The sequence below is a fragment of the Mangifera indica genome, chromosome 4, assembly GCF_011075055.1.
Source record: "Mangifera indica cultivar Alphonso chromosome 4, CATAS_Mindica_2.1, whole genome shotgun sequence".
Taxonomy (NCBI): Eukaryota; Viridiplantae; Streptophyta; class Magnoliopsida; order Sapindales; family Anacardiaceae; genus Mangifera; species Mangifera indica.
The window spans coordinates 14275158-14299565 of NC_058140.1; the positions used below are offsets into that span (position 1 = coordinate 14275158).

A 24408-nucleotide genomic window follows, 5' to 3' on the forward strand; every position below is an offset into this window, starting at 1 on the left:
CCATGAAATTGGTTGACTACCATGATCAATAATACTAGGATTATATACTTGATAAGATCTCATAAATGTGTCAAAAAAAATACAATAAATAATATAATGATCTAGCAAATAATAATTAATTGTGACATGTTGTGTGTTGGGTTGATATTTAAGAAAGTTACAGAAAGGGTAGCTGGCGGTGGGGCTGTGGAGTCCACGCTGTTTCAGCAGCTTTTGGTTAGATGGTTTGTCTGATTGTGACAGAAGTGTTGGTGGGAGGCTTCAGAGCATTTCTGCCAGTGTTATTGAAAAACAACTCATGTAACCACACAGCCTTTTAATTCCGTACCTGACGTCTTGTGTTATTATCGTACTGTTTTGGCGTCCAAACAAAAACATCAACTAATAGAAGTAGCATCCCATGCCGGCACACAGATGGAATCCAAGGTTCTATTTTACACTAAAGTAAAATATACGTTTACAACTTGAGTGAATAAAGAGTTGGGGTTTCATATATCTGTTTTGGCTGATTACTAAGGTTTCACCTACTTTGCAAACACTACATTGAAATTTTCTGGAATCAAGCTCACAAACCTGGTCCAGATATTAACCTTCTTTCAGGGCACCCTGTGAAGTGGTTATAGGACAACATTAATTTAAATTGCACATAAAGGGGTATTTTAGCATAAGTTGGTTAGAATGAAGATGAAAATTATGCAATAATCAGCCATTATAATGGTACGCCCTTCCTTTTGAAGAATAGGTTTCCCATTAAATTATATGGGAACTTGAATTTACACAACAGATACATTAAACATTACGGGTATACCTATAGTACTGGAAATAACCAAGATGAGCTACCCTTTTTCAACTAAAGAAGATGGAAGAAAATAGATGGTTACTTTGAATTTATATCAACCTCCCATTCTTTTTGACGGGCGAGCAAGCCGATCATGAGATTCTTCCTTTGAATAATAGTCTGTTGAAGCCAGCAAATTCACCTACAAAGTTGGAACTTTTAAGTTTTATACTAATATTCTGTTTCTGTTAATGTTCCTTCTCCCACAAACTCCCACTCTCTCTTTCTTTGTTTATTGATTTCTTTTTTAAGATATTAAAGAAAGAAAATGAGCTCAAAGCAACAAGCAAAGCATGTATACCTTGACAATTTCAGACTTTGAACTTGGACGCGTATACGCAGCTAAGATGCTCATGTTGAAATCCTGGAAGCAAGATATTTAGAAATATCCAAAAAAAATCCAGGCTTTTAACAGCACAAGAAAAATCATGCATGCATAGACACCAGTGAAAATGCTTTATAACATGAAAAGCTGAAATAGTCCAGATACATGGGTTGAGTTCTAATGATTTACCTACTACTGCACATGTTAAATACTTCAGTAGTGTGTTAAAAAACCGACTCAGCTCACTTTTACTTCGGTTCAAAACATTTGTCAATAAATTGAAATAAAAGTGACCATTGTTAAGTCGATAACACAAAATGAAACAAAGCAATCTGAAAAAATAAAGGATTTTACAAAATTTCATCAGTACTTCAACAGATAAATCACACGCATAAATTTTTCACCTCATCTATGAATGTCTTATTCATTGCATGAAGCACAGACAAATAGGATTTGACTTGCACTTGCTAAATGTAGATCCAGATAAGATAATGAAGAAATGAAAATATCATTCCCGGAACTGTCCAAAATGTATATATTATGCTTGAAACATGAAAATAGTAAGAATTTGAAGCTCTTTCCCTAATTCTAGCTCTCAAAGTTATCAAAAATACCGTGTATCTGTAACAAATTACATTGCTTACCCTAAAAGGATCACCCCTCAAAGATTGCACAAACATGGAAGTCCCTGGGGCTTTTCCCTGCATAAGAACAGAACCAATTTAATTTCTCCTCCAACTAATAAACAATTGTAATAACAAATTCTAAATAAGGAGCTGGAAAATTGTCAGTCAATGTTAACTTATCCATGACAAGGACAGACAATATGCATATAGGTGGTAAGGAGAAGCTGCACCACCACAGCAGTGATTTCCAGGCTATAAAAAATGGCAACAAGCAAGCAAAGAAACATTTTATATATAAAGATTCGAATACAGCTATGCACATTTATATTCAACCACAAAACAATGCTTCATACATCACAAAATGTCAGAGTTGAAAATATTATATGTAAATTAGAAGATAACTGCACCTCCAGAGATATATCCCTGAGACGCCTCCCAGTTTGAGCACAACAAATGCGAACTACATGTTCATCACAACTCCCACTAACAATATAGTCCCTTCCATTCAGGTAATAGGAACGAGTATAATTCTGGGAGCTTCCAGTAGAAGCTATCTCAAAATTCATGTGGACCCTCCCATCAACAGCCAGAAGCTGCCTAACCTGAAAATAGCAATATGTCTAACTTAAAAATTTTGACATATTAACTGAACAATAGCATTCACATTTTCATCACATCAAAATAAAAGAATCAAGTATGAGCTGCCCAAAATGAAAGAGTTAATGAACGTTAAGGTTAGCTACATGTCCAAAGAAGCCCAAGACTATAAAAATTAGTGATGAGGACACAATGCCACAAGTGCATTTTTACAGCAATTACCCTTTAGATGGCATAGCATTATGTATTCCACTCTCCAAGACGTAAGAAAAGTGTTCCAAAAATTTTTAAAACTGTACTTGCACAAGAACCTTTTCTGGACAAGTATCTTCTTGTAATTTGTATCTCAAAACCCAGTATCATTTGTTAAATCTAAAAAACTATAGCTGGGCCTTTTGCTATCAATGTAAGCTCTTAGGTCAAATAGTTTTTTCATATAGTAGTATCAAACCAAGTTGCCAAAGTGGTTCCATATTTGGGACTCCCTGTTGTTTTAAATAAAATATGAACAGTTATGTTTGCATTTGATACCACTTATTGTGATTGTGATTGTGATAGTGCCTAATCATCATTACTTTTATGTGAAGGAAGCGTTAGTGCTTACAAATTATTGTTAGGCTTACATATCAACTTAAGCTTTTAGTTCATGTGATTTATTAATATCATTGAGTGAGAATTCAGCACAATAAGTACAACTAATCCCCAATGAAATAACAATAAATATTCAAATCTAAATTTGAGATGCACAAAAAAAAAAAAAAAATCCAAAAAAGAATTTCACAGGGAACAAGCTTTTGTTTTAGTTATTGAAATCAATGGGCAATAATTTGTAAGAAGATTAATCCAATTTCATGATCAATCAGATGCAAAAACACTGTCAGGACCAATTATTGCAAGGAGTAGACATCCTAGATATTAAAATCTAAACACAGCCCCCAAAATGAGTTGGCAATAAAGCACATGGAACACATTCACAATTCCACTCATACAGTCAACAAGTTGAAAAGTTACCTCATTGTCAACAGCTGAAACAAGAAGATAATGATCATCTGGAGAAAAGCAAACCATCACATTTCCTTTTGAGCTTGAAGCAGTGTAGCAAGGCTGTATGGGTTTCTGCCTCAAGTCCCACAACTTGACATCCTGGTCAAATGAAGATGTAGCAAATATTGATGGGGAATGGTTTGAAAACTTGACAACATTGATATGCTCTTGATGCATATCTGTGAAAACCTGCAAGCGTCTTCCACTAGTGATGTCATAGAGCGCTATATTTTTTGAATATCCACTAGCAAGAAATAGTTCATCCATAGAGTTAACGTGAACAGATGTCAATTGGTCAAATTCATCAAAGCTCACAGTGCCAGCACTGTAATGGGCATCTGCAACTTTTGGTGGCATATTCTTAATATCATACAGCTTTAATGAGCCATTATCTGAACCAGCTATGAGCTGGGAGATGCCACAAAGAGAGAGAGAGTCAGAAATTTCAATGTCATTAGAAATTAATAATAAAGAACAAAATACTCAGAAAACTAATCACTATTTAAAGTAAAGCAAGAAAAATATAGTGTGCAGTTTTGTTTGAAAAACAATACTTCTTACAGACTGTTACAATGTTTATAGTCACTAATAACACAATACCAGATATTCATACTTTTTCAATAATTTTCAGTCAGTAATATGTTGAGGTGTGTAGGGGAATGACTAAACACTCTAAAGATCATTATGGTAGAAAAATGTCATGGATAAGGATATTTACGATTAGGATGAGAAAGCCATTGTAAATTAATCCCTTTGAATAGTTTTAACAATACTTATACCTTGGAAGGATAATTCTTGAGCCAACAAAGTCCAAGCACACTATTCATATCCCCAAATGATGGAATATAACTAATGATCTTCTCAACTTCATGGTTGACGACAACTATTTCACCATCTAAGGTTCCAAAGACCATAAGGTGAGGAATAGATGGATGGTACTCAAACTGCCTGGGACGAAAAAACGTATTTTCATCTCCAATATCATTGCTCGAAATGGAAAGTGTATGCACAAAAGGCCAGGCAGAAGATCCAACTTTGGCAGCACAAAGGGACCTGGTATAGGAACATTGAGATGTTCCTAAAGTATATGATGGCTTTTGCTTAGAAGTCCTAACATGAGAGTTACTAGCTTTTATTTCGCGTCTCTGCAAGATACTAACAATACTCTCTTTATGCTTCCTTTTGAATGGCAGGTACTCAAAGTTCTGTGAAAACATAACACTAGCTGTTTCCCGGTCAATCTTCCTGATGGATAAGTTATCCAGAAATTTCAACTGTGGTAATAAAGCTATCATGAAATCCCTGTAATGCTTCTCAAAGCATATCGGTGAAGCATTACAAGATTTGTACTTCAATGAAACACCTGAAACATGCCTTGTCAGAAAACCAGCAGAGACTTCTTCTCTTTTATTCAACAATGTCTCAAGAGAAACCTGCAAGGCCAATTCAAACCCAAAATATCAAAGAATTGTAATGTTAAGTGATATATGTAAAAATATCAACACATACTATAGCACAAGTGCTTAAAATGGAAGGCGGGATTCAAAAGCAAAGAGAAAATTATTTTACCTCATTCCAAGGACCAATCTCTACATCCATTCGAGGAGCTACATTTGAGAATAGGTCCTCGTAATCATATAAACGCTGCTGACTTGAGAAATCCATTTCACTATCATCTGATGAATCCTCTATCACAATTTGAGAATCAGGGTTTATAAGTACATTACTGAAAGCTCTAATTGATGAACTACAGCTCAGATGAAAGAAATCAGTTTTGTCATCTCGATCGGTTGATCCAGAAGAATGAGTAGAATCATTGCAACAGAACCAATTTTGGAACCGAAGATCCACCAGAGAAGGGAGTTTAGAAAGTGCTGCCACAGTCATCCAGAGATTTGACACTCTTGTCTCACACATTGAAAGGCACCTCAGATTGGGCATACAAGTAAAACAATCTTCTTTGAAACTAGAGAGTGAATTACTATAGTCAAGATTGAGAGTGTGTAATCGCATGAACTCGCCCATCATGTTCAGCTTTCGAAAATGCGAGGTCCTGAAGTCTAAAATTTGGCATGTCAAACCTCTCTGAGCAAGATCCCTGATATTGAAAAACCTCAAATTAATGATAAGATATTTTCAATAAGAATTATGAAGATTAAAAAGATTTTTTGACATAAACTATTTAATCCGGCAAAATATGCAACAACAATAGATGTTGCAGAACACATAAGATGATAAGTAGAGCAATCAAAGGAAATTCTAGTCCAACCAAAATCAAATATATGCATGTACAATAGAAAGCAGAAGCTACAACATCAGAAGTAAGCTTGGTTTAAAAATTTAACTACTTTATGGCAGCTTCATTTTTTATGAAGGTTTCTGCAGTAACTGTAATCATTCAACATTAGCTAGCCACATGGCAGATAAATGTGAACATTTAAATGTCTGTAACCATTCAAAACAATTAAGTGACAGAAAAAAAACATCAATGGAACTTCTCAAATAATATAACTACATGATGGTATAGACATGGATACACAGTAAGTCGCTACTATTTGGCTTAAAAAGTCTGCCCATTAGGAGTTTAAGGCCCCAGCATTGATTGGAAATGAATCTTATAGCTGTTTTTTTAAGTCAATGAAAACATATCTAATATGATTCAAAATGTCTGAAGTTTTGCATATGAAACTCCAATGATTGATCAAGAAGCTCTCAAATAACACTCTCAGATGTTTACCAGTGCTAAACTTGTACTATATTAAGCAAAAGAAGCTGAAATTAAATAGTTGGTGCCAAGGACATCATGAGTTGTGAGGTTGTATGTTTGAATTCTCGTCAAAACTCCTCAGTAGCAGTGGATGCAATAAGTAATAGGTCATTCTTCATGTAATTTCATTTAATAAATAATGATTTACTCAACAACAATGCACAACAAACAGATGTAGTTAGAATTTTTTTCAAATAAACGCATAATAAACACCAGTATATACCGCAAGAACTCCTTTCCAAATGATGTATCCTGAAGATCAACTGATCGAAGCCTTTGACCAATAGTACGCATCAGTGCCAAAGCATATTCTCCATTCAACACACATGCTGAGCCACCACGTATGTCTACAGCCTCAATCTCAGACTCAATAATCTCAAGGCACAATTCAAGAAGTGGGTTGAAATCAATGTCCTTCAAGTATTCCAATAGAATCTCCAGGGTACATGATTCCCGCCGATTCTTTCTAACATCGGCCTGAACCACAAAAATTCGATTAAATAAACCATAAAAGAGAAAGTAGCATACAAAGTAACAACTTCCCGGCAGAAATTCATTAATGAATTAATAAAGGGAAATTATGCCTTATTGGGAGATATAAATATTCAGCATACCACTAAACAATCGACATGGATATGAAGTATTGATAAAAAATAAAATAGCTCCCCTCTATGATAATAATCTTCAAGAAATGATACCAGTCCAAACATCATTAAATGTGCCACTAATAAATAACTAATGATATACAATAACATTCAAACGGCCCAAACCATAATCAATACAGACCTTGAAGAGACCAGACAAAATTGCAGGATTTGGTAATACATCAAGTCTACTGCAGGAATCAATATACCTGAAACCAAACCCATTAAAAAAATTAGACAACTATAAAAACTCAAGCATGCAAAACCTTAACCATCACTGGAGTACAGTAACCCAGTTGCCAAACAGACCCCTAGCACTCCCCTCATTGACAACCCAGGTTCCAAAATTCTTAATTACCAGTCGTCTAAACCTTAAAATCGGTAAGAAATAATAAAAATTGTGAATTAAACCATCTAAACCATTATGTAAGCTCAAAAGAAATTTCCAGAAAACATAGAAAGCGGAAGAAACAAGAGATGAAATTAGAACCTTTCTTCCAAGGTCTGAATAGCTATGGCCATGTTAAGAAACTCCGAAACATAATCGGCGATATTAGGTGGTTCTGAATTCCTTGTGAGCAATGGTGGATGAATGGACAGACGGAATGATGGACGGATGAATGAATAATGGGCATGAGGAGAAACGCCTGTTTATGTACACGTGTAATTTGTACGTGTAAAGTGTGGCGTCAGTGTACAGATAGATGCTGGCGAGACTGAGAGTAGATGCCTGTTATTGGTTGAGAAAATTAGGTTGCCAAGCACAAAATTATACTGTTTTCTATTTTAATATTAAAATCTTAGCCATTAATTAACTATTTATGATATTAGTTACCGGTAAAATTATGTATATTTAACAAAAATAAAATAAAATTATGGATATTTATTTTAAGTAAGTACTTAATATATGTCATAATTAATTTAAAGATTTTAAATTAAAATAAATTAATACTCAATTATATAATAACACACATAAATATATATCTATTTATAATATTATTCATAATCTAGTTGCTGTAATAGTTTCAAAGTAAGCAAATCACATCAAGCCAAACAATTTTATTTGGCTATACATTTTTGCAATGGTGTGAAAATGCACTATACCGTTAGATCAAGTTTGTTTGGGCATACATTATGTATATGTGTGTGTATGGTCTTAGGCCTGACCCAAGCCTTTCCCCTAGGCCGTCTTTGGCATGGGCTCTGGGTCAAAGTTCTGTTCAGCCTGGTTCTAAGCCTGGGCTTGTTAGATTGACCTTTTATAATAATTCACCCAATATTAATAACCTATCACGGTATCACTTTACACACGAGTCTTTGTATGAACACTTTAATATTAATCTTTGTTGGCATGGGGAAATTAATGATATCATATTATGTAGTGTTATTTGAGTGATTTTGAATTAATGATAAATTAACATTCAATAATATGATAACAAATGTATACATATTTATATATTATTATATAATTAAATGATTTTAAATTAATAATAAAATAATATCAAACTATATGATAACACATATGAATATATATAAAATTATGTATTTAATTAGTAAGGAGATAAAAATCAGTTTCTTGTAATTTATGAAAATTATGGATTCGTCCGAAAATAGAGGGGCAGTGATTGCATATTTGAAGCCCAGTTCAACCTGTGATCTTGTCTTGTGTGGGCTTTGTTGTATGAGGTAATATTTTGTTGTGTACAAATGAGGAGAAAAAAGTGAGAACAATTAATTGTTCCTTTGTTTTGAAAGTAAAATTTCAAAATTTTGAATTACAAGAATGTTAAAGTCAAAATTTAGCTCCGCATGAGACATGACAATTCAAATACGTATTTTAGCTTTTGGTTCTTTGATCTTTTGGATAAGCACAATTTAGTCCCTGATATTTTTTTTCTAAAAGTTTTGCTTTGTAAAACTGTTTAGTGACATTACGGTCCCTATTAGTTATGTTTTGGTCATGAGGTTTACACAAATTTTAAACATTGCTAAATAACCATACAAAGACTAAAACTTACTGGGAACAACATTTGGAGAAAATGTAATAGAGGTGACAATTTTCCATATGACATATAAAAACCAAATTAGGGTTAAATATTTTGATATAAATTCTAGTCCGGGTCATGTTCAGTTGACTTGAAGTAAAACGAATACGACCCAATTATTTTTTTAATAGTAAATTAATATTTAATATATATCCTTCCCAATCTAAATTCCATAGATCCCTCACCAGACAGCTCATCTCAATCGCTGAAGCTTTTCCTCCTGCTTGCAATGACCAGACTTGCTACTGAGCCACCTCTTTTGCCAAGCTTGTTGAAATGAGTGTCATAACTCCCTCTCAGGTATTTCGACACAAAATAACATATTTTATGAATTAATCATTTTGGGTAATGTTTTAGATTGTGATATAATTAATATTTTTGAAATAAATATAATTCGAATCAAAATTAAGACAATATGAGTTATCAGATCTAAAAAATAGTGAGTAATACGTTACCAAAAAAATCTATATAACTTTCGATCCTTAGTCGTAATATTCTAGATTTGATATAGCTAGCTTCAACTTGTTCCTTATTATTGTTATCTTTTGAAAAGAAAGGATTAAAGTTAAACTCATTATCAGTGGTGACCAAGCTTTTTCCATGAACCTGTCCCCTCCTCGACTCTCAAATAATCAAAGACATTTCTATTTTAATATTTAAAAACTTGAAAATTAAACATGACTTTGAGATACAGTAGTATAAGGTTCCAAAATTAGATCAGCATTGCACGTGGGTTGGACGCGTAAAGAGGAAGAGGAAGATGACTCACTGACTCTATTGCTTGGCTTTAATCTTCAAGTCTTCTGATTTATTAACACAGACTTTTCCACAATGAGGTCAGGAAAAGAAACATAATAATACCAAATCCCTTTTCTTTTTTTTCTTTTTTTTTTTACTAGTTGAAGAACATAGTGCCTACAAATCAAAAGCTTCAACATAGTGACAAGTCATAAACAATTTTTTTTTTTTTTTTGTGTATTTACAAGGCCAAAGGACTTATTCAGTCCAAAAATTGCTATTTTTCTACCTTTTTACTCATTTATAGATGGTTAAAGTTAATTAAATATATTAGTTTTAAATTTTATTTCATTTCTCTCTCTTTCTAAATATTAAAAATTAACAATTTCTTTTCACCCAAAAGCTTAAAAAGTTATATTTGCCTCCTACAAAGGTTTGCAATTTTTTTCCTTCTTCTCCAACAATCAAAGCCAATAAAGACCCTCAGTAACCCTTTCTCTTCACCTTCCTCCGACAACCCTAACTAAAGAAAGACAAAAAGACGACGAATCAACCAATGATAGAACACAAATCTTAAGATCATCGATGGCTAAATTGGCCATAATTCAGTCAGGTTTTGGTTTTTTTTAAAGAAAATAAAATAATATTCAATACAATAATATACTAATTTAATATTTAATTGAATATTTAAGAGTGAATTTACAAAACATTGCTTCCAGACAATAAAGGTAAAATGAATAAACCCATATTTTAAAAATTATATTACTGTAACTAAATCATATAATATTATGATAAAAAGAAATTTGATTGGACAAAGTGAAGGCAAATTATTGGAGCTCACCAATTTAATATACATTGAATCATTATAAGTCATAAAAAATGGCCCATCAATTTTATTGCATTTTTTAAGGCTCATAATTCATGAATACGTTACAGAATTGAACATGTTCACTTCACAATAGTTCACATATAATAAAGTCTTTCAAAGATTAAAAGGTGGTTTGGTTTCAATATTTAAAGATTATTTTAGTAATTTATTTTTTATTTTTTTGTTTAATTTATCAATAATAAAATATTATAGTAATATTTTATTATCAATGTTGATGTGATAGATAATATATATGATAATCTAATTATCATTTTCACCTTAAGTATTTAAAAATTGTTAAGGTAATTTTGATTTTATTATAATTTATTAATCTTTTGAAATAAAAATAAATTTATTTTTAATTAATATAATAAATAATATAAAAGATTAAAAATAATTATATTCAAATGTATTTAAATAAAATAATTTAATAGTATTCTTTTATTACTTTTAATCACACATAACAATTATTTATATACTTTAAATTTTATCAAATATAATAATTATTTATACTTAATAATTTTTTAAATAATTTATTTTTAAGATAATTTTTTTATTTTAATAATAAAATATTACCTAAACCAAATATTCGTTACTATCATATAGTTTTCTAGCTTTTGAAGCTAAAAAATAAAGCAGGGTAAGATCAAGATGCCCTTGTCTACAAGTAACAACAACCTTGTCTGCTGCCTCTGGACCCACTTATAAATATTACGAAATTTGGTTTGGCCCACATAATTCTTGTGCCCCACCTTGTGATATGCATTAAAAAAGAAGCAAAATAATATTTAAATAAAAATTAATTAAAAAGTCATTTATACATTCATACACCAATAGCAAAACAATGCCTTCAAATTGAATTTACACTAAAGAAACAAATTTACCTAGTGGATCAATAGGACTGATTTCAAAAGATTTTAGGATTTATTGGGGTTTTTAGTCTTTCTATTATATTACGCAATATTTAAATATACTAGAGAAATTAACGTAACACAATCTTAATTTAGTATTAATATCGATCTATAATATAATCTTTTTAAGTTTTATCTTTAAAGGTATTTTGATAAGATTTCAAGAGTTGTTGTATTTATTAATTTTATCCTTATTTGTTTTTAACTATCTTACATTTTGACAGAACGAGCTTATGTTATGGTTGGATTTTTCTTATGAATTTGTGAGTGTTTTTTTCTCTTTTTAATACATTTTTGCTTTAAAAAATAATATATCAATATGTTTTTTTTTTAATGGAAATAATAACAGAACAAAAAGAAGCCAAATTTGATTTCGTTTTCATTTGTTTAACTCTTGTAAAATGAGAATATTTAAAAAGTTAATCAATTAATTATCTTGTACTGCAAATATTCCATGGCTTGGCTTTGTCTTTTTGTAAGGTTGTGTTTGTTGCAGCAGATCTTTAGGGAGTAAAAATATGCAATAATAAAAGGATTAGCATATATTTGTCATCTTAACAATAATATTTATATTTGGGTAGATCAAATACCATAAATCAGAATCTTGAATTGAAATTTTGCAGAATTTTAAATATATTGATGTATTATTTTTTATTTCTTAAGAGCATATTATCTTTATGTATTTTAAATATACAAATATGTACGTATTTTGATATGTTATTATACGACTGAATGTTATTTTATCCTTAATTCAAAATTATTTAGTCACTTGATGACACATATCAAATATATATTTATTTATGTACTCAAAATAAATACATCTAATTTTATTAATTTCTTAAATTCAAAAAAGAATTTGATATTTTTTTGTAAGAATGAGAAAACAAATATAGACATGGTAGTTTTGGGTACACAAGTATATATACATTCATATGTATCATCATATGATTAAATAATTTTAAATTAAAAATAAAATAACATTTAATAACATTATAACACATATAAATATATATTTATAATATTGTTTATATGATTTAATAAAGAGATTAAAAATATTAAATGTTAGAAACAATATGAATAATCAAATCAAAACATATAAAGTTAAAATAACTATACCGTGGCCTAAGGGTAACGTGTGATTTAATTTGAATCCCAATAATAAAGTAGACTATAGTCCAAAATACGATTGAAAAAACAACCAAATTCTTTTGACAAACACGATGGTTTGAGTTTAGATGCTGTAGAGACATGAACTTATATATGCTTTTTTTTTTTTTTTTTTTACTTTTTTTGTTGACTTTGTAGTACCATTGGTACACCTTCAAACTACTTTCTTGAGGACAGCACCACATGGCTTCTTTTGACCAGAGTCAGGATTTTAGGATTCATTCTTGTAAGGCTTCTCAGCTGGCCTTCCTGTTTAATTTTGTTAGTACAATTTTTCACATAATCAGTGGGGTGTAGTTGTATAGATCACTATTGCCAGCATGTATAGTCTTGCATAAAGTTTTGTAACATTATAAAATTCCAATAATAGGATGATACACGTACAATTATTCGGATAATGGTACGTGCAAATTCCTTAGCTATAAACCCATCACATGCATTACAAAGGGGGGGCCGAGCCAGGCGTCAGCTAGGTTAATATAGGTATAGATTAAGTTATACAGATAATAATTCTTAAAATTTGTACTCAACTCTACAGATATGGGTCACCCATTAATTTTATTTTTTTTTATTTTTAATATTTTAATATATTTATTTTGTATTGGTTAAATTATAAAAATGTTTTTTATAGATTTAAAAAATTTTAGTATTGAACACGAAATAAATATTTATAACAAAGTATTTAATGTTTATATTCTTTAAATTTGTTTTCAATATAATAAATTCTTAAATTTTAACATGAATTTGAGTTTATTTCATATAAAAAAAGAGAAAATACGTAAAATTTGTATTAGGTGTGTTGTAAATTTGATATTGAAAAGAAAAAGGAAAATGAATGGGAAGTAAAAACAGATGACTCGTGGGTACCTGTAGATATACTCAATCCGCTTACAAAAATGCATTACATACAGCTATGAATTTAAAAATCTAAAATTTATATCCATTTTTAAATAGATTATTTGTGAATTACACGAAAACGGATTATTCACGGGTTATACACGTACCCCACCCGTTTTATCAGGTTAGTGTGCAATATATTTTATAGTAAGTTATTAATTACTTACTAATTACTGACTAATTGCATTTAAGATAAAATTAATTATAGAAAAAGTGGTTAGGTTTTTGTCAGCATGAAGAGGAAGACCGACCAAGTGAGTATGGTGGGAAAATAGCTGTATGCATCAAAATAAAGTAACAACGCGTACCCAAAACGCGGCAACTTTTGGCCGTTCACATGCTTATCCACTAACTGGTTTTCTTCTCTTTTCCTTCATTTTTCAACTCTAAACCCTACTAATTTCATGTTTTCAATATGCTGTCGTCTTCATTTTTCAACATATAAATAATATTTAAGAGTGTCACGTCAAATATCATATTATTTCCCTAAAATATTTGAAAATATGGCTTAATGATGGTTTATCGATAAGACATTCGGAGTTATGGTGAATAAAAAATAAATAATTTTGCTTTCAATATGTAATTGTCTTTTTCATGGAATCAATTTTTTTTTATTTGTGAAAAATGCAGCATTCTCATGGGGTAGAATAAATAATTCCAATAATATGAAGAAAAAGGTGACATTAATAAGTGGGAACCAGAGTATTGAAGAGAAATTGAAAGCGAAATCTTGTTATGTCACCTCATGAAGTGACACATTGATACTCAAAAATGGCCAAAGCACTATTCCTCACCCAAGATATATTGCATCCCCAATTCCTCCCCCCTTAATTTTAAAAATATTAAATATCAATATTAAAAATCAATCTATAAACAGCTAAAATTAACAAAACTCTAACAACTTAAAATTTTATCTGTTTTTATCTTTCTAAACTTTAAAAACTAAAAATTTCCTTCAACCGAAATTTTAAAAAATAATAGTTTTCCCATAGGATTTCGTTTCTAGATCTCCGATATCATCACCAGCTCCATTACCAGTGACCTCTCTCTTTGACATTCATTCTTCATCTATTTAGACGTCTGATCGATATCAAAAGAGTATGAAAGACGAAGAACTTTGTCAGAGAAATTCTTTAGCGATGGAATCAGAGATGACACCAGAGATTTGAAAACAAAACCTTAAGAAAACTGTTATTTTTTAAAACTTAAGCTGGGAAAAATTTTTAATTTTTAAAATTTAGAGAGACAAAAAAAGATTATATTTTAGTTTATTTTGAATATTATAGATAAAATAACGATTTTATCCTTATTACTGTTAATTTTAACTAATCATAATGGATATTTAAAATTGTAAAAGTTAAAGGGGAAAAATTTGGGATCACAGCATTCCTTGGGTGGGAAATTGTACTTTGGCCCTCAAAAAAATGTCACGTAGGTATGGGTTATTGTTTGTGTATAATTGTCAAATGATGCTTTTCCTCTTCCTTTTTTAAAATAATCACATGTTAAATGGAGTGATTGATTTTTTCCCATCCAAGATTTGGACTTAAAAAAAAAATCTATTAAATATATAAATTATTATTATTCTCAATAAAAACTTAATTCCATTAAAAGAATTACATTAATATAGTGATAACATGATAATTTTATTGTCCACAAATTTTGAAAAAAATTTAAAAAGAATAACCTTTTCATGAAAGTGCTTGAACAATTTTAACTATTATAGTCCTTTACAAATTTGAAAACTCGTATTTCAATTCATAAAAGTTAAGTTTGAAACCTCGGCCACAAACACCACCTATCCAAGTTTAAATATACTATAATATCACCCACCTAAATCCAAACTCAAACCTATAAGAATCATAAACATAATATATTTTTATCATTTTATAAATTTGAAAATTTATAATTTAATCCTTATAATTCAAGTTTTAAATTCTTACCACAACAACTGTCACTATTTAAACCTATAAAAACCTTCGTCCGTTAAAGCCTAAGCTCACAAAAACTGTCACCCAAACCTAAGAGCACCAAAATTGTCTACTAAACACAAAACCACCAAAATCCCAAATAAAGTTAGATTCGAAGTGAACTCATTCGAGTTCGATTCGAATAAGCTTAAAATGAGCTAAACTGAAGAACGCTCGAGCTTAGATTTCAACGTTTTTGAACTTGAGCTTGAGCTTTAAAATGTTTAGCTTGTCAAGCTAGTTAGCTAAAATTTTAATATAAAATGACATTATTTTGACCAATATATATTAAAACGATATCATTTTAATAACAAGTCAATTAAAGCTCGAGCTCGAATTGAGTTTGAGCCAAACTCGAGCTTGATGAGTTTGAATTCGAACTTAAGTTCAATTATATGTAAATCGAATCAAGTTAAAGTTTGATTCAGCTCAAATCTAGCCTTAATCCCAAACATGATAGTTTAATAATTTTATAAGTTTAAAAATTTATAAATCAAATTTAGAAACATTAGTTATCACAGTCATTATTCATTTTATTCTAAACTCATAAATGGAATCAATATAATTTATAAAAAAAAAAAATGGTAAAAGTGAAAATAAAAGAAGAGTTGATGAGTGAAATTATTAGAAATAATATGGTAAATCAACTTTATATGTTTTTATTTTAAATATATATTTAAAATAAAAACATATAATTTTATTATTTTGGAAATGAGTATCATTAATAATAATGTATTATTAATAAAAATAATTTTAAATTAATATTAAAATAATATTTAATTATATAATAATATATTATAAATATATATTTATTTATGGTATAATAACATAATAAATAAAAAATATTATTTTTAATCTTCAAACTCTTTTCTCGTTGGAACTAATTTTATGAAACCAAACTTATACTTCAATTTAGAATATATAATAATTATTTTACTTTATCCTTTTAGCTGGGAGAGAAAATCTAGAATGATTGGGCCCACGTGAACACTTGGAAGTGGTGAATGAGCCAATAATAATGATCGGGGACAGCACAGAGTCGAGGATTTGAACTGTCATGCAATGCAATGCGATGCAAGCAGAGGGCATCTAATTGGTCAAAATGAAGTTCCCTCAATATTCTTCTTTTTCTCCTCCCTACTATTATTCTTCTTTTATATTCAAGTAGGCCCCACTTTTCGCAGCTCTTTTCAATGCTCCGCATTTTCCCTTTGAAATTTTGTTCCAATAATGATATAAATTAATGTGAGTGCAATTTGTACTTACATTCAGGAAAAAGGGTAATTTTTCATTCAAATTTTAGTGAAATGGTAAATATATATTTATTATAAATAAATATTTTTATTTAGATTTTAATTTATTAGGATATATTTAAAATTATATTTTATTTTTCTCTTTTAATTTAAAAAACTAATATATTTTTCTTAAATTAAATTTTAAAAAATTTATTTTCCCCTTCTAAAATTCAATTACTTTTTTTGGTGAACGGCCAACCAATGGCGAAGAAACAAAATGAAGTCATCTAGGGATGATGATTGTCATCCAACAATTAACCGCATCGATCGCAAATAGCCAAAGGGATGAATGAAGAAAAAATGAGGGATTTGAGAAGAAAAAGTCACTTTTCAAAGTTTAACATAAAAATTGAATATTAATTCTTAAAATCTAAATAAAAAAATTATATATTTTTTAATAATATTATTAAATAATAATTTTATCTTTATATTTAGTTAAAAATTTAATATTAATTTAAAAATAAATAAATATTTAAATTTTTTATTTATCTTAAAAAAAATTTTATGATTAAAATAAAACTTGAATAAAAAATAATCATTTGCCTAATATTTATTTATTAGGAAACAAACGGTTGATGATTTTATGTAGTCAAAGTGATGATGGCCTTCCAATAATAATGTCATATTATGATAACAATTAATGATTATTTAAATAATAAATTATCGCTATTAAAGTTGGAATTCAACCTGACCTTTTCACTGATCCTTCTTTCTCGATACTTCTTTGGCCAAACGACTATTTCCCACCCAAGGTATGCTGTAATGACAAGTTTCCCCCCTTTAACTATGGAAATACCAAACACCCACCCATGGCCAGTTAAATTTAACAGAACCCTAACGCCTGAAAATTTTATCTCCTTTTGCCCCCCTAAAGTTTGAAAACAAAAATTTCCCCCCAGCCTAAGTTTAAGAAAATGGCAGTTTCACCCTAGGGTTTGGTTTTGAAATCTCCGGCGACTTCTCTGGCTCCGTTGCCGACGGCTTCTCCCTCCCGAAGAATCCTCTCCTTCCGGTGATCGGTTTTCTCCCATTTGGAGGCCCGATCGTCGTCGGAAAAGCTGTGGGAGACGAAGAACTTCGTCGGGGAAGACGAAGTTCTTCGTCTTCCCAGACGAAGACGAAGCCGTCGTCTTCATCTGGGAAGACGATCGTCTTCCCCGACGAAGTTCTTCGTCTCTCACCGCTTTTTCGGCGACGATCGGGCCTCCAAATGGGAGGAAACCGATCACCGGAAGGAGAGGATTCTTCGGGAGGGAGAAGCCGTCGGCAACGGAGCCGGAGAGGTCGCCGGAGATTTCAAAACCAAACCCTAGGGTGAAACTACCATTTTCTTAAACTTAGGCTGGGGGGAAATTTTTGTTTTCAAACTTTAGGGGGGCAAAAGGAAATTATATTTTAGTTTATTTTTTAATATTATAGAGAAAATGACAATTTTACCCTTAACCCCGTTACTTTTAACTGGTCATGGGTGGGTGTTTGGTATTTCCATAGTTAAAGGGGGGAAACTTGTCATTACAGCATACCTTGGGTGGGAAATAGTCGTTTGACCTACTTCTTTTTCTCACCTCTCGTTATCGTACCATCTTTATTGCCCCTATTTCTCTTTCCATGCACCTGAGATTTAATCAACTCACTTGAATGTTCAAGGAGCCATTAGCAGAAAAAATTAATGATTTGATCTTAATCTCTAACCAATAAATGATATCAAGCACACAACATCGCTTGATCAGATTCGATTAGTGCTAATCCACATAACCCTTGAATCATTACCATTCTTTGTCAATGATAACAGAGAGTGATGATGACAAGGATAAATTTAAATTGAACTAAATCAAACAGAGTAAAACTTGTTTTCGGTTCATTTTCAATAGGACTCGATTTGGGCTCAACTTAGCTTGTGTTCGATTCGTTGCATATATTAGAAATTTGTGTTTAACTGATGTTCATGTAAACAAATTGAATTTAGTTCAGACTTGCTGAACTCATTCACTCAAATTTTATTCACTTGTGGCTTATGTAGTATAGTTTAATTTTTTTTTTAAATATATTTTAGCTTGATCTCTGGTTTGGGCTCATGATTAGTTTACAAATATATTTTAATTTAGATTTAGATTTGAATTCATATACATCAAACTCGAATTTTGATTCGTTCAAATAAAACTTATTTTGAATCTACCCTTAGTATTATTAATAGTGATGAAGTTATCAATAGTAATAAATGGTGTCGATAGTGTTGTTTATGGTAATAGTGTTGTAGTCTACAATAACACTTGATATTGTTAATGGTGTTGTAATTAATAACTTATTTATTCAATTTTAAAATAGGATAAAAAGTAAACAATTATATATATATATAGATAAATTAGTAAAATTATTTTATATACATAATTTTTATTATATAATATTATTATAAGGGTATTTTTAATTTTTTTTATTTTACCCCACAAATAACAGAATTGACTTAAAAAAATTGATGAAATGTAAGAATTTATTGCTTTTTTATTTTAAAAATAATAATTCATCATTTTGATATGGTTTGATTGAAAAAACGCATTCTCCCTGAAAGCCATTCAGCTAATGCCTAATTATGAAACAAGAAAATCTGATTATTTATGTAACAATAGAATAAATACACCACCACATGTGTAATATTATTTGTTTATTATATTAACTTTCGTATTTACATATCTTATATTGAATGATTTGGTGTTATTAAAAAGTTAAGTAATCTTATACGAGAACAAGACTCATGATAAATAATATAATATTTGCTTATTTGAAAGTTGAAATAAAGGTGTTATCATTAGGATTAGATTTGAGTTGAATTTATCTAAATTTGAGATTAACTTGTTTTGTATAGAGTTAAATTGGAGTTTTGGTTTGTTTCAAAGGTGTTTGGGTTTAACTCATTTTAAAAGGGTTAAGCTCAAGTTTGGTTTGAATTTGATATTAAAATAATATCATTTTAATATATATATTATTGGTTAAAATGACTTTATTTTAAATTAAAATTTTCAAATTTATGAGTTTTACAAACTAAATATTTTTAAAACTCGAGTTTAAGTTTAAAAATATTAAAATTTCATACTCGAACTCGTTTGAATTAAACTTATTCGAATCAAACTCAAACTTAAACTTAAATAAACTTGGTTCAGATCCAACTTTTATAACCATTAGTTCGAAAGTTTCATATACAACATAATAACAAATTTTTAAAATAAATATTTTGATTTATTAACTGCAATGGGCCTCATGCTCATGAAATGAACCAACATTACTTACGGTTTTACAACCTTAAAAAATAATAACTTGGATAGCTGTTTGTCCCATTAAATTTGTGATTTCATGCACCTTACCCAGATTTTTTTTTTCTTTTTCATGTCAAAACTTCACTTGGAATTTTGGAAAGCATGCTACCTGGCTTGAAGGAGGTAATATTTAAACAGTAAAATAGAAAGAATTATAATTGAAAATTGAACTAGAATTTTGTTTAATATTTTCATATATTTTTTTAAAAATTTTGATTACTCCTTAAATTCTTGAATTAAATATAATTTATGTAATACGAGATATCAAATTTAAGGTAAACTTCACCCACGAGTTGGTAATATCTGTACTCTCCCTAAGTTCTTACCACGTGGCCAGCAGAGCGTTTACCATTGGGCAAACCAAAATTACCAAAATTGATTAACTAACACCTGTTCCGCCACAAACAGAGCCAGCCAGCCAGCAGATGATTATTTACCTATTTTTAAAGGATATTTATGCGAGAGATTTAATCCCACGCGCGAGTAAAGGCAGTGGTGGACATCCTCCAATCACGTGGCAGAAATGTGGACTTTCACATCAGAGGTGCTGCTGTCACGATGTGAAAAGCCCAATTGAACGGCACTATTCCCTGTTGGGTCCGTAAATTGTGACGCGCTCTCGGGGCTTGATGTATCACGTCGGTTTTATGTGCAGCTTTTTCTCCGGAAGGCTGTTGAATCGATAATATTTCGCTGACTCGATCTTAGGTCAATTTTCTTTTTTTCCTTTTAATTGGATTTTATTATAAAAAAAAAAATGTAACGTTTGATAGAAATAAATGACTTTTCCGACGTTAAACGGAATAAATGCCTCCCACCCCTGGGGAATTAATTAAATTTCTAAAATCTTATTTAATATTTAAAATATGATTTATTTTCATTTAATAAGTTAAAAAAGCAGATACTTGGTTTATATTGTCATTGTAAAATTTAACTAAAGAAAACACATGTATGAAGTAAGTCTCCTATATATATATTTTTTATATATTAATACGACACCGTATATTATAAAATATTCAATTATATTTATCTTTCACACCGTCTTTCTCCTTTTACTAATTTAGTCAAAAATTAGTTTCTCCCCACAGCACACTCTTTCTCTCCCGGTATAATAAAATGTTCTTTTCTCTCTAAACAAACGCCCGTTCATACTTGTTACTTAACACACTCTCTGAAACTCTCATTCTCCAAAGCAGAACAAACTCTTCACACTATCTTTCTCTCCATGAAGAACTAACGCTGAACCATAGCCCAACACGTATCCTTACCCTTCTCACATTCAAGTATTATTTATCCTCTTTTCCTTCCATTCACTCTTTACCACAAAACTTGGAAACAAACCACATGGAGAAGAAACAAAGCTTCTTCTCTGCTCTCAAAGACGAGGTTGTTCGCGGGCTTTCCCCCTCTCGGTCTCGGTCGCGGTCAGCCAGCCCCGCCCGAGCCATGTCGTCGCTGCTTCGGAGGAGGAAATCCCAGAGTTCGTCGCACCACTACATGGCGAATGCGGAGCAGTTAATTTCGAGATCCGGGAGTCTGAGGCCCGTGGTGGGGGAGGCTCTGGAGCCTTTAATGGAAGGCCCGGATCCGGATGGTGGGGAAGTTGGTGATTCTAAGAGGGTCGGGTCGGGTTTGGGGCAGTGGGTTAAGGGACAGTTGTCGAGGACGCCATCTGTTACTGCGATGGCTTATAAGAGGTCTGATCTTAGGCTGTTGCTTGGTGTTATGGGTGCACCATTGGCCCCGGTGCACGTTAGCAACAGTGACCCTTTACCTCACTTGAGCATCAAAGACACTCCCATTGTTAGCTCCTTTTCTCTCTCTGTTTTAAATTTCTTTTTGTCATTTTCAATTTTTAAAAATAAAAGTAAATTCGTGGTTTTATTTTATTTTTTTAAATTTGATCTATGATGGATACTTTTTGCGGTTTGATTGATCTACGGAGTTATTGTTAACGAGTTTGTTTCTCTGTTTGGTTAGACAGAAAATAGAAGAAAATTCCAACAAAATAACTTTAATGTTTTTGTCGGATTTTAAATAAAGGTAGTTCCTATTAGTGTATCTTCATGTGCTTTAGGACAAGACAAGCGATACGGTATCGTTAGCTAGGAGAAGACAGAAATTGCATGTGAAATGAACTTTTTTTTTCTAATTTTATTCACTCTGTAATTTAGTGAACACCACTCTAAATTTTGCTAGAAGTGACTTTTTACTCTTTGTTTATGGTGGTGCTGTAGGAAACTTCGTCGGCTCAGTACATATTGCAGCAGTACACGGCGGCCTCTGGTGGGCAGAAGCTACAAAACTCTATTCGTAATGCTTATGCCATGGGGAAGGTTAGAATGGTAGCCTCAGAGTTTGAAACTGCTACTCGAACTGTTAAGAATCGGAACACCTCTAGATGTACTGAGTCTGGTGGATTCGTGCTCTGGCAGATGAATCCGGACATGTGGTATGTTGAACTTGCTGTGGGAGGTAGTAAGGTCCATGCTGGCTGCAATGGCAAGCTCGTTTGGAGGCACACTCCTTGGCTTGGTGCTCACACTGCTAAAGGGCCTGTTAGACCCTTGCGGCGTGCTCTACAGGTGAAATTTAATGTCTTGATTATCAAGATTTGAGCAATTAATTTATGTTATGTTCGTTATGTGCTTAATTGGTTTATCTGTTTCAGGGTCTTGATCCAACAACAACAGCTAGTATGTTTGCTGATGCTAAGTGTATCGGAGAGAAAAGGATCAATGGTGAGGATTGCTTCATTCTCAAGCTCTGTGCAGATCCTCAGACTCTGAAGGCCAGGAGTGAAGGTCCTGCAGAGATCATTCGACATGTGTTGTTCGGTTATTTCAGTCAAAAGACTGGACTTCTTGTTCACATGGAGGATTCCCATCTTACCCGCATCCAATTAAATGGTGGTGATGCAGTTTACTGGGAGACCACAATAAATTCATTCCTTGATGATTACAGACCAGTTGAAGGGATTATGATTGCACATTCTGGCCATTCTGTGGTGACACTTTTTAGATTTGGAGAAGTTGCAATGAGCCATACTAAAACAAAGATGGAAGAAGCCTGGACTATTGAGGAGGTTGCATTTAACGTTCCAGGTTTGTCAATAGATTGTTTTATCCCCCCAGCTGACCTTAGGTCAGGGTCCATCAGTGAAGCCTGTGAGCTGCCTCAGGATGAAAGAGGAAAGAGTGCAATCGGGTTAGCTGCACATCGAGCTAAAGTTGCCGCATTGGAAAAGGACATGATAGTAACATGATATGGAAGATGGAAGTATAACAAAGGGTAGGATCAAATCAGGGAAATTGTTTATATTGGTAGCTGTTGTTAATCTACTAACCGATCCATTAGAAGTTACAGAGTAGAAGTTAAGTAAGATTTTTGGACTTCTGAATATGCCTCTGTTAATCTGTAAATAGAGTGTAATCATCATTCACAGGTTATCTTGTGGCCTACTACGGATTTGGAGCTCAGTTTTCCATCTAGGGTTGGTGCGAATGGAGGTGAATTTTTTGTTTACCTTCTAATGCTAAAAAGAGGGTAGTGGTGAAGCCGTGGTATGGCAGAACCATTGACCTTTATGTTCTACTAATCCTCTTGCTAAATTGATACGCAGTGGCAGTGGAAAGGAAAACTGTTACTGGCTGGGAAAATTTCTCGAGTAAAATTTGTCTTGTCTATTAATTCTTCTTATCTTTTATGGGTTTGTTTCTCTTCGTGTGGTTGTTTGATTGACGTAGTTGTTTTTGGGTTTGGGAAAGAATAGGGTTTTTTGCTGGATATGTAGAGGGAAAGTGGGCAAGGTAAAAGAGAAGATATAATTTTCTTTTCTTGTTTGACGTTTGTTCACTTCGCTGTTGACGTGATGTAAACAAAGTGACATTGTTCCACTGGATGATCTTGAAATGAATATAATGATCAACGTTTCTTCTTTTTGACTTGTCAATTGGTGTACGTTTTTAACCTTTTAGATGTTGAGAAAATCTTTTGATGATATGTGGAGATTTTCCTTCAAAATTACTTTCACTGTTTTCATGACAAAATGCACATCTTGTCCTGAGAGTATATTATAAATCAATTTCTTCTAGGTGGGTCAAATGTGAATCTCCATCTTTTTCAATGCTGATGTTATGTTTCATATTGCCTTGGCTCTATCTTTATTTATATAAACATGAATCTTTATATGGTGCTTGCCAGCATCTATGGTGTTTGAAAATTCAGTAGCAGAGCCTCTTTAGGACCGACTTTTTTGACAACTTTGCCGCTTCTCCCCAAGTGGGATGAAGATTTGGAAATATTTTCCATTGAAAGAATTTTATATGTATAAACATTAAAAAAAAAAAAAAAACCTCCATTTATGAT

The 24408-nt window shown here is 31.5% G+C and overlaps 2 protein-coding genes across 4 annotated transcripts; one reads left to right on the forward strand and one right to left on the reverse strand.

The window, feature by feature from the left end:
- Positions 1-415: 415 nt before the first annotated feature.
- On the reverse strand, positions 416-7490 carry LOC123214030. Of its 3 annotated transcripts, XM_044633716.1 has the most exons (11): positions 7332-7490; positions 6984-7050; positions 6421-6674; positions 5000-5528; positions 4210-4863; positions 3398-3838; positions 2197-2391; positions 1808-1864; positions 1140-1202; positions 882-980; positions 416-606 (listed from the first exon to the last, which is right to left on the reverse strand). In XM_044633716.1, exons 1-10 carry the CDS (start codon positions 7361-7363, stop codon positions 894-896), a joined length of 2379 nt encoding a protein of 792 aa, XP_044489651.1. In that variant the 5' UTR covers positions 7364-7490; the 3' UTR covers positions 416-606; positions 882-893. The 3 variants fall into 3 exon arrangements, with proteins under 3 accessions (XP_044489651.1, XP_044489650.1, XP_044489652.1); XM_044633715.1 differs by lacking the exon at positions 416-606 and having other exon boundaries at positions 692-980; XM_044633717.1 differs by lacking the exons at positions 416-606; positions 6984-7050 and having other exon boundaries at positions 692-980; positions 7332-7470.
- A 13614-nt stretch (positions 7491-21104) lies between these two features.
- LOC123213035 lies at positions 21105-23978 on the forward strand. The gene is made up of 3 exons (XM_044632358.1): positions 21105-21843; positions 22278-22625; positions 22712-23978. Exons 1-3 carry the CDS (start codon positions 21385-21387, stop codon positions 23303-23305), a joined length of 1401 nt encoding a protein of 466 aa, XP_044488293.1. The 5' UTR covers positions 21105-21384; the 3' UTR covers positions 23306-23978.
- The last annotated feature ends 430 nt before the right edge of the window (positions 23979-24408 follow it).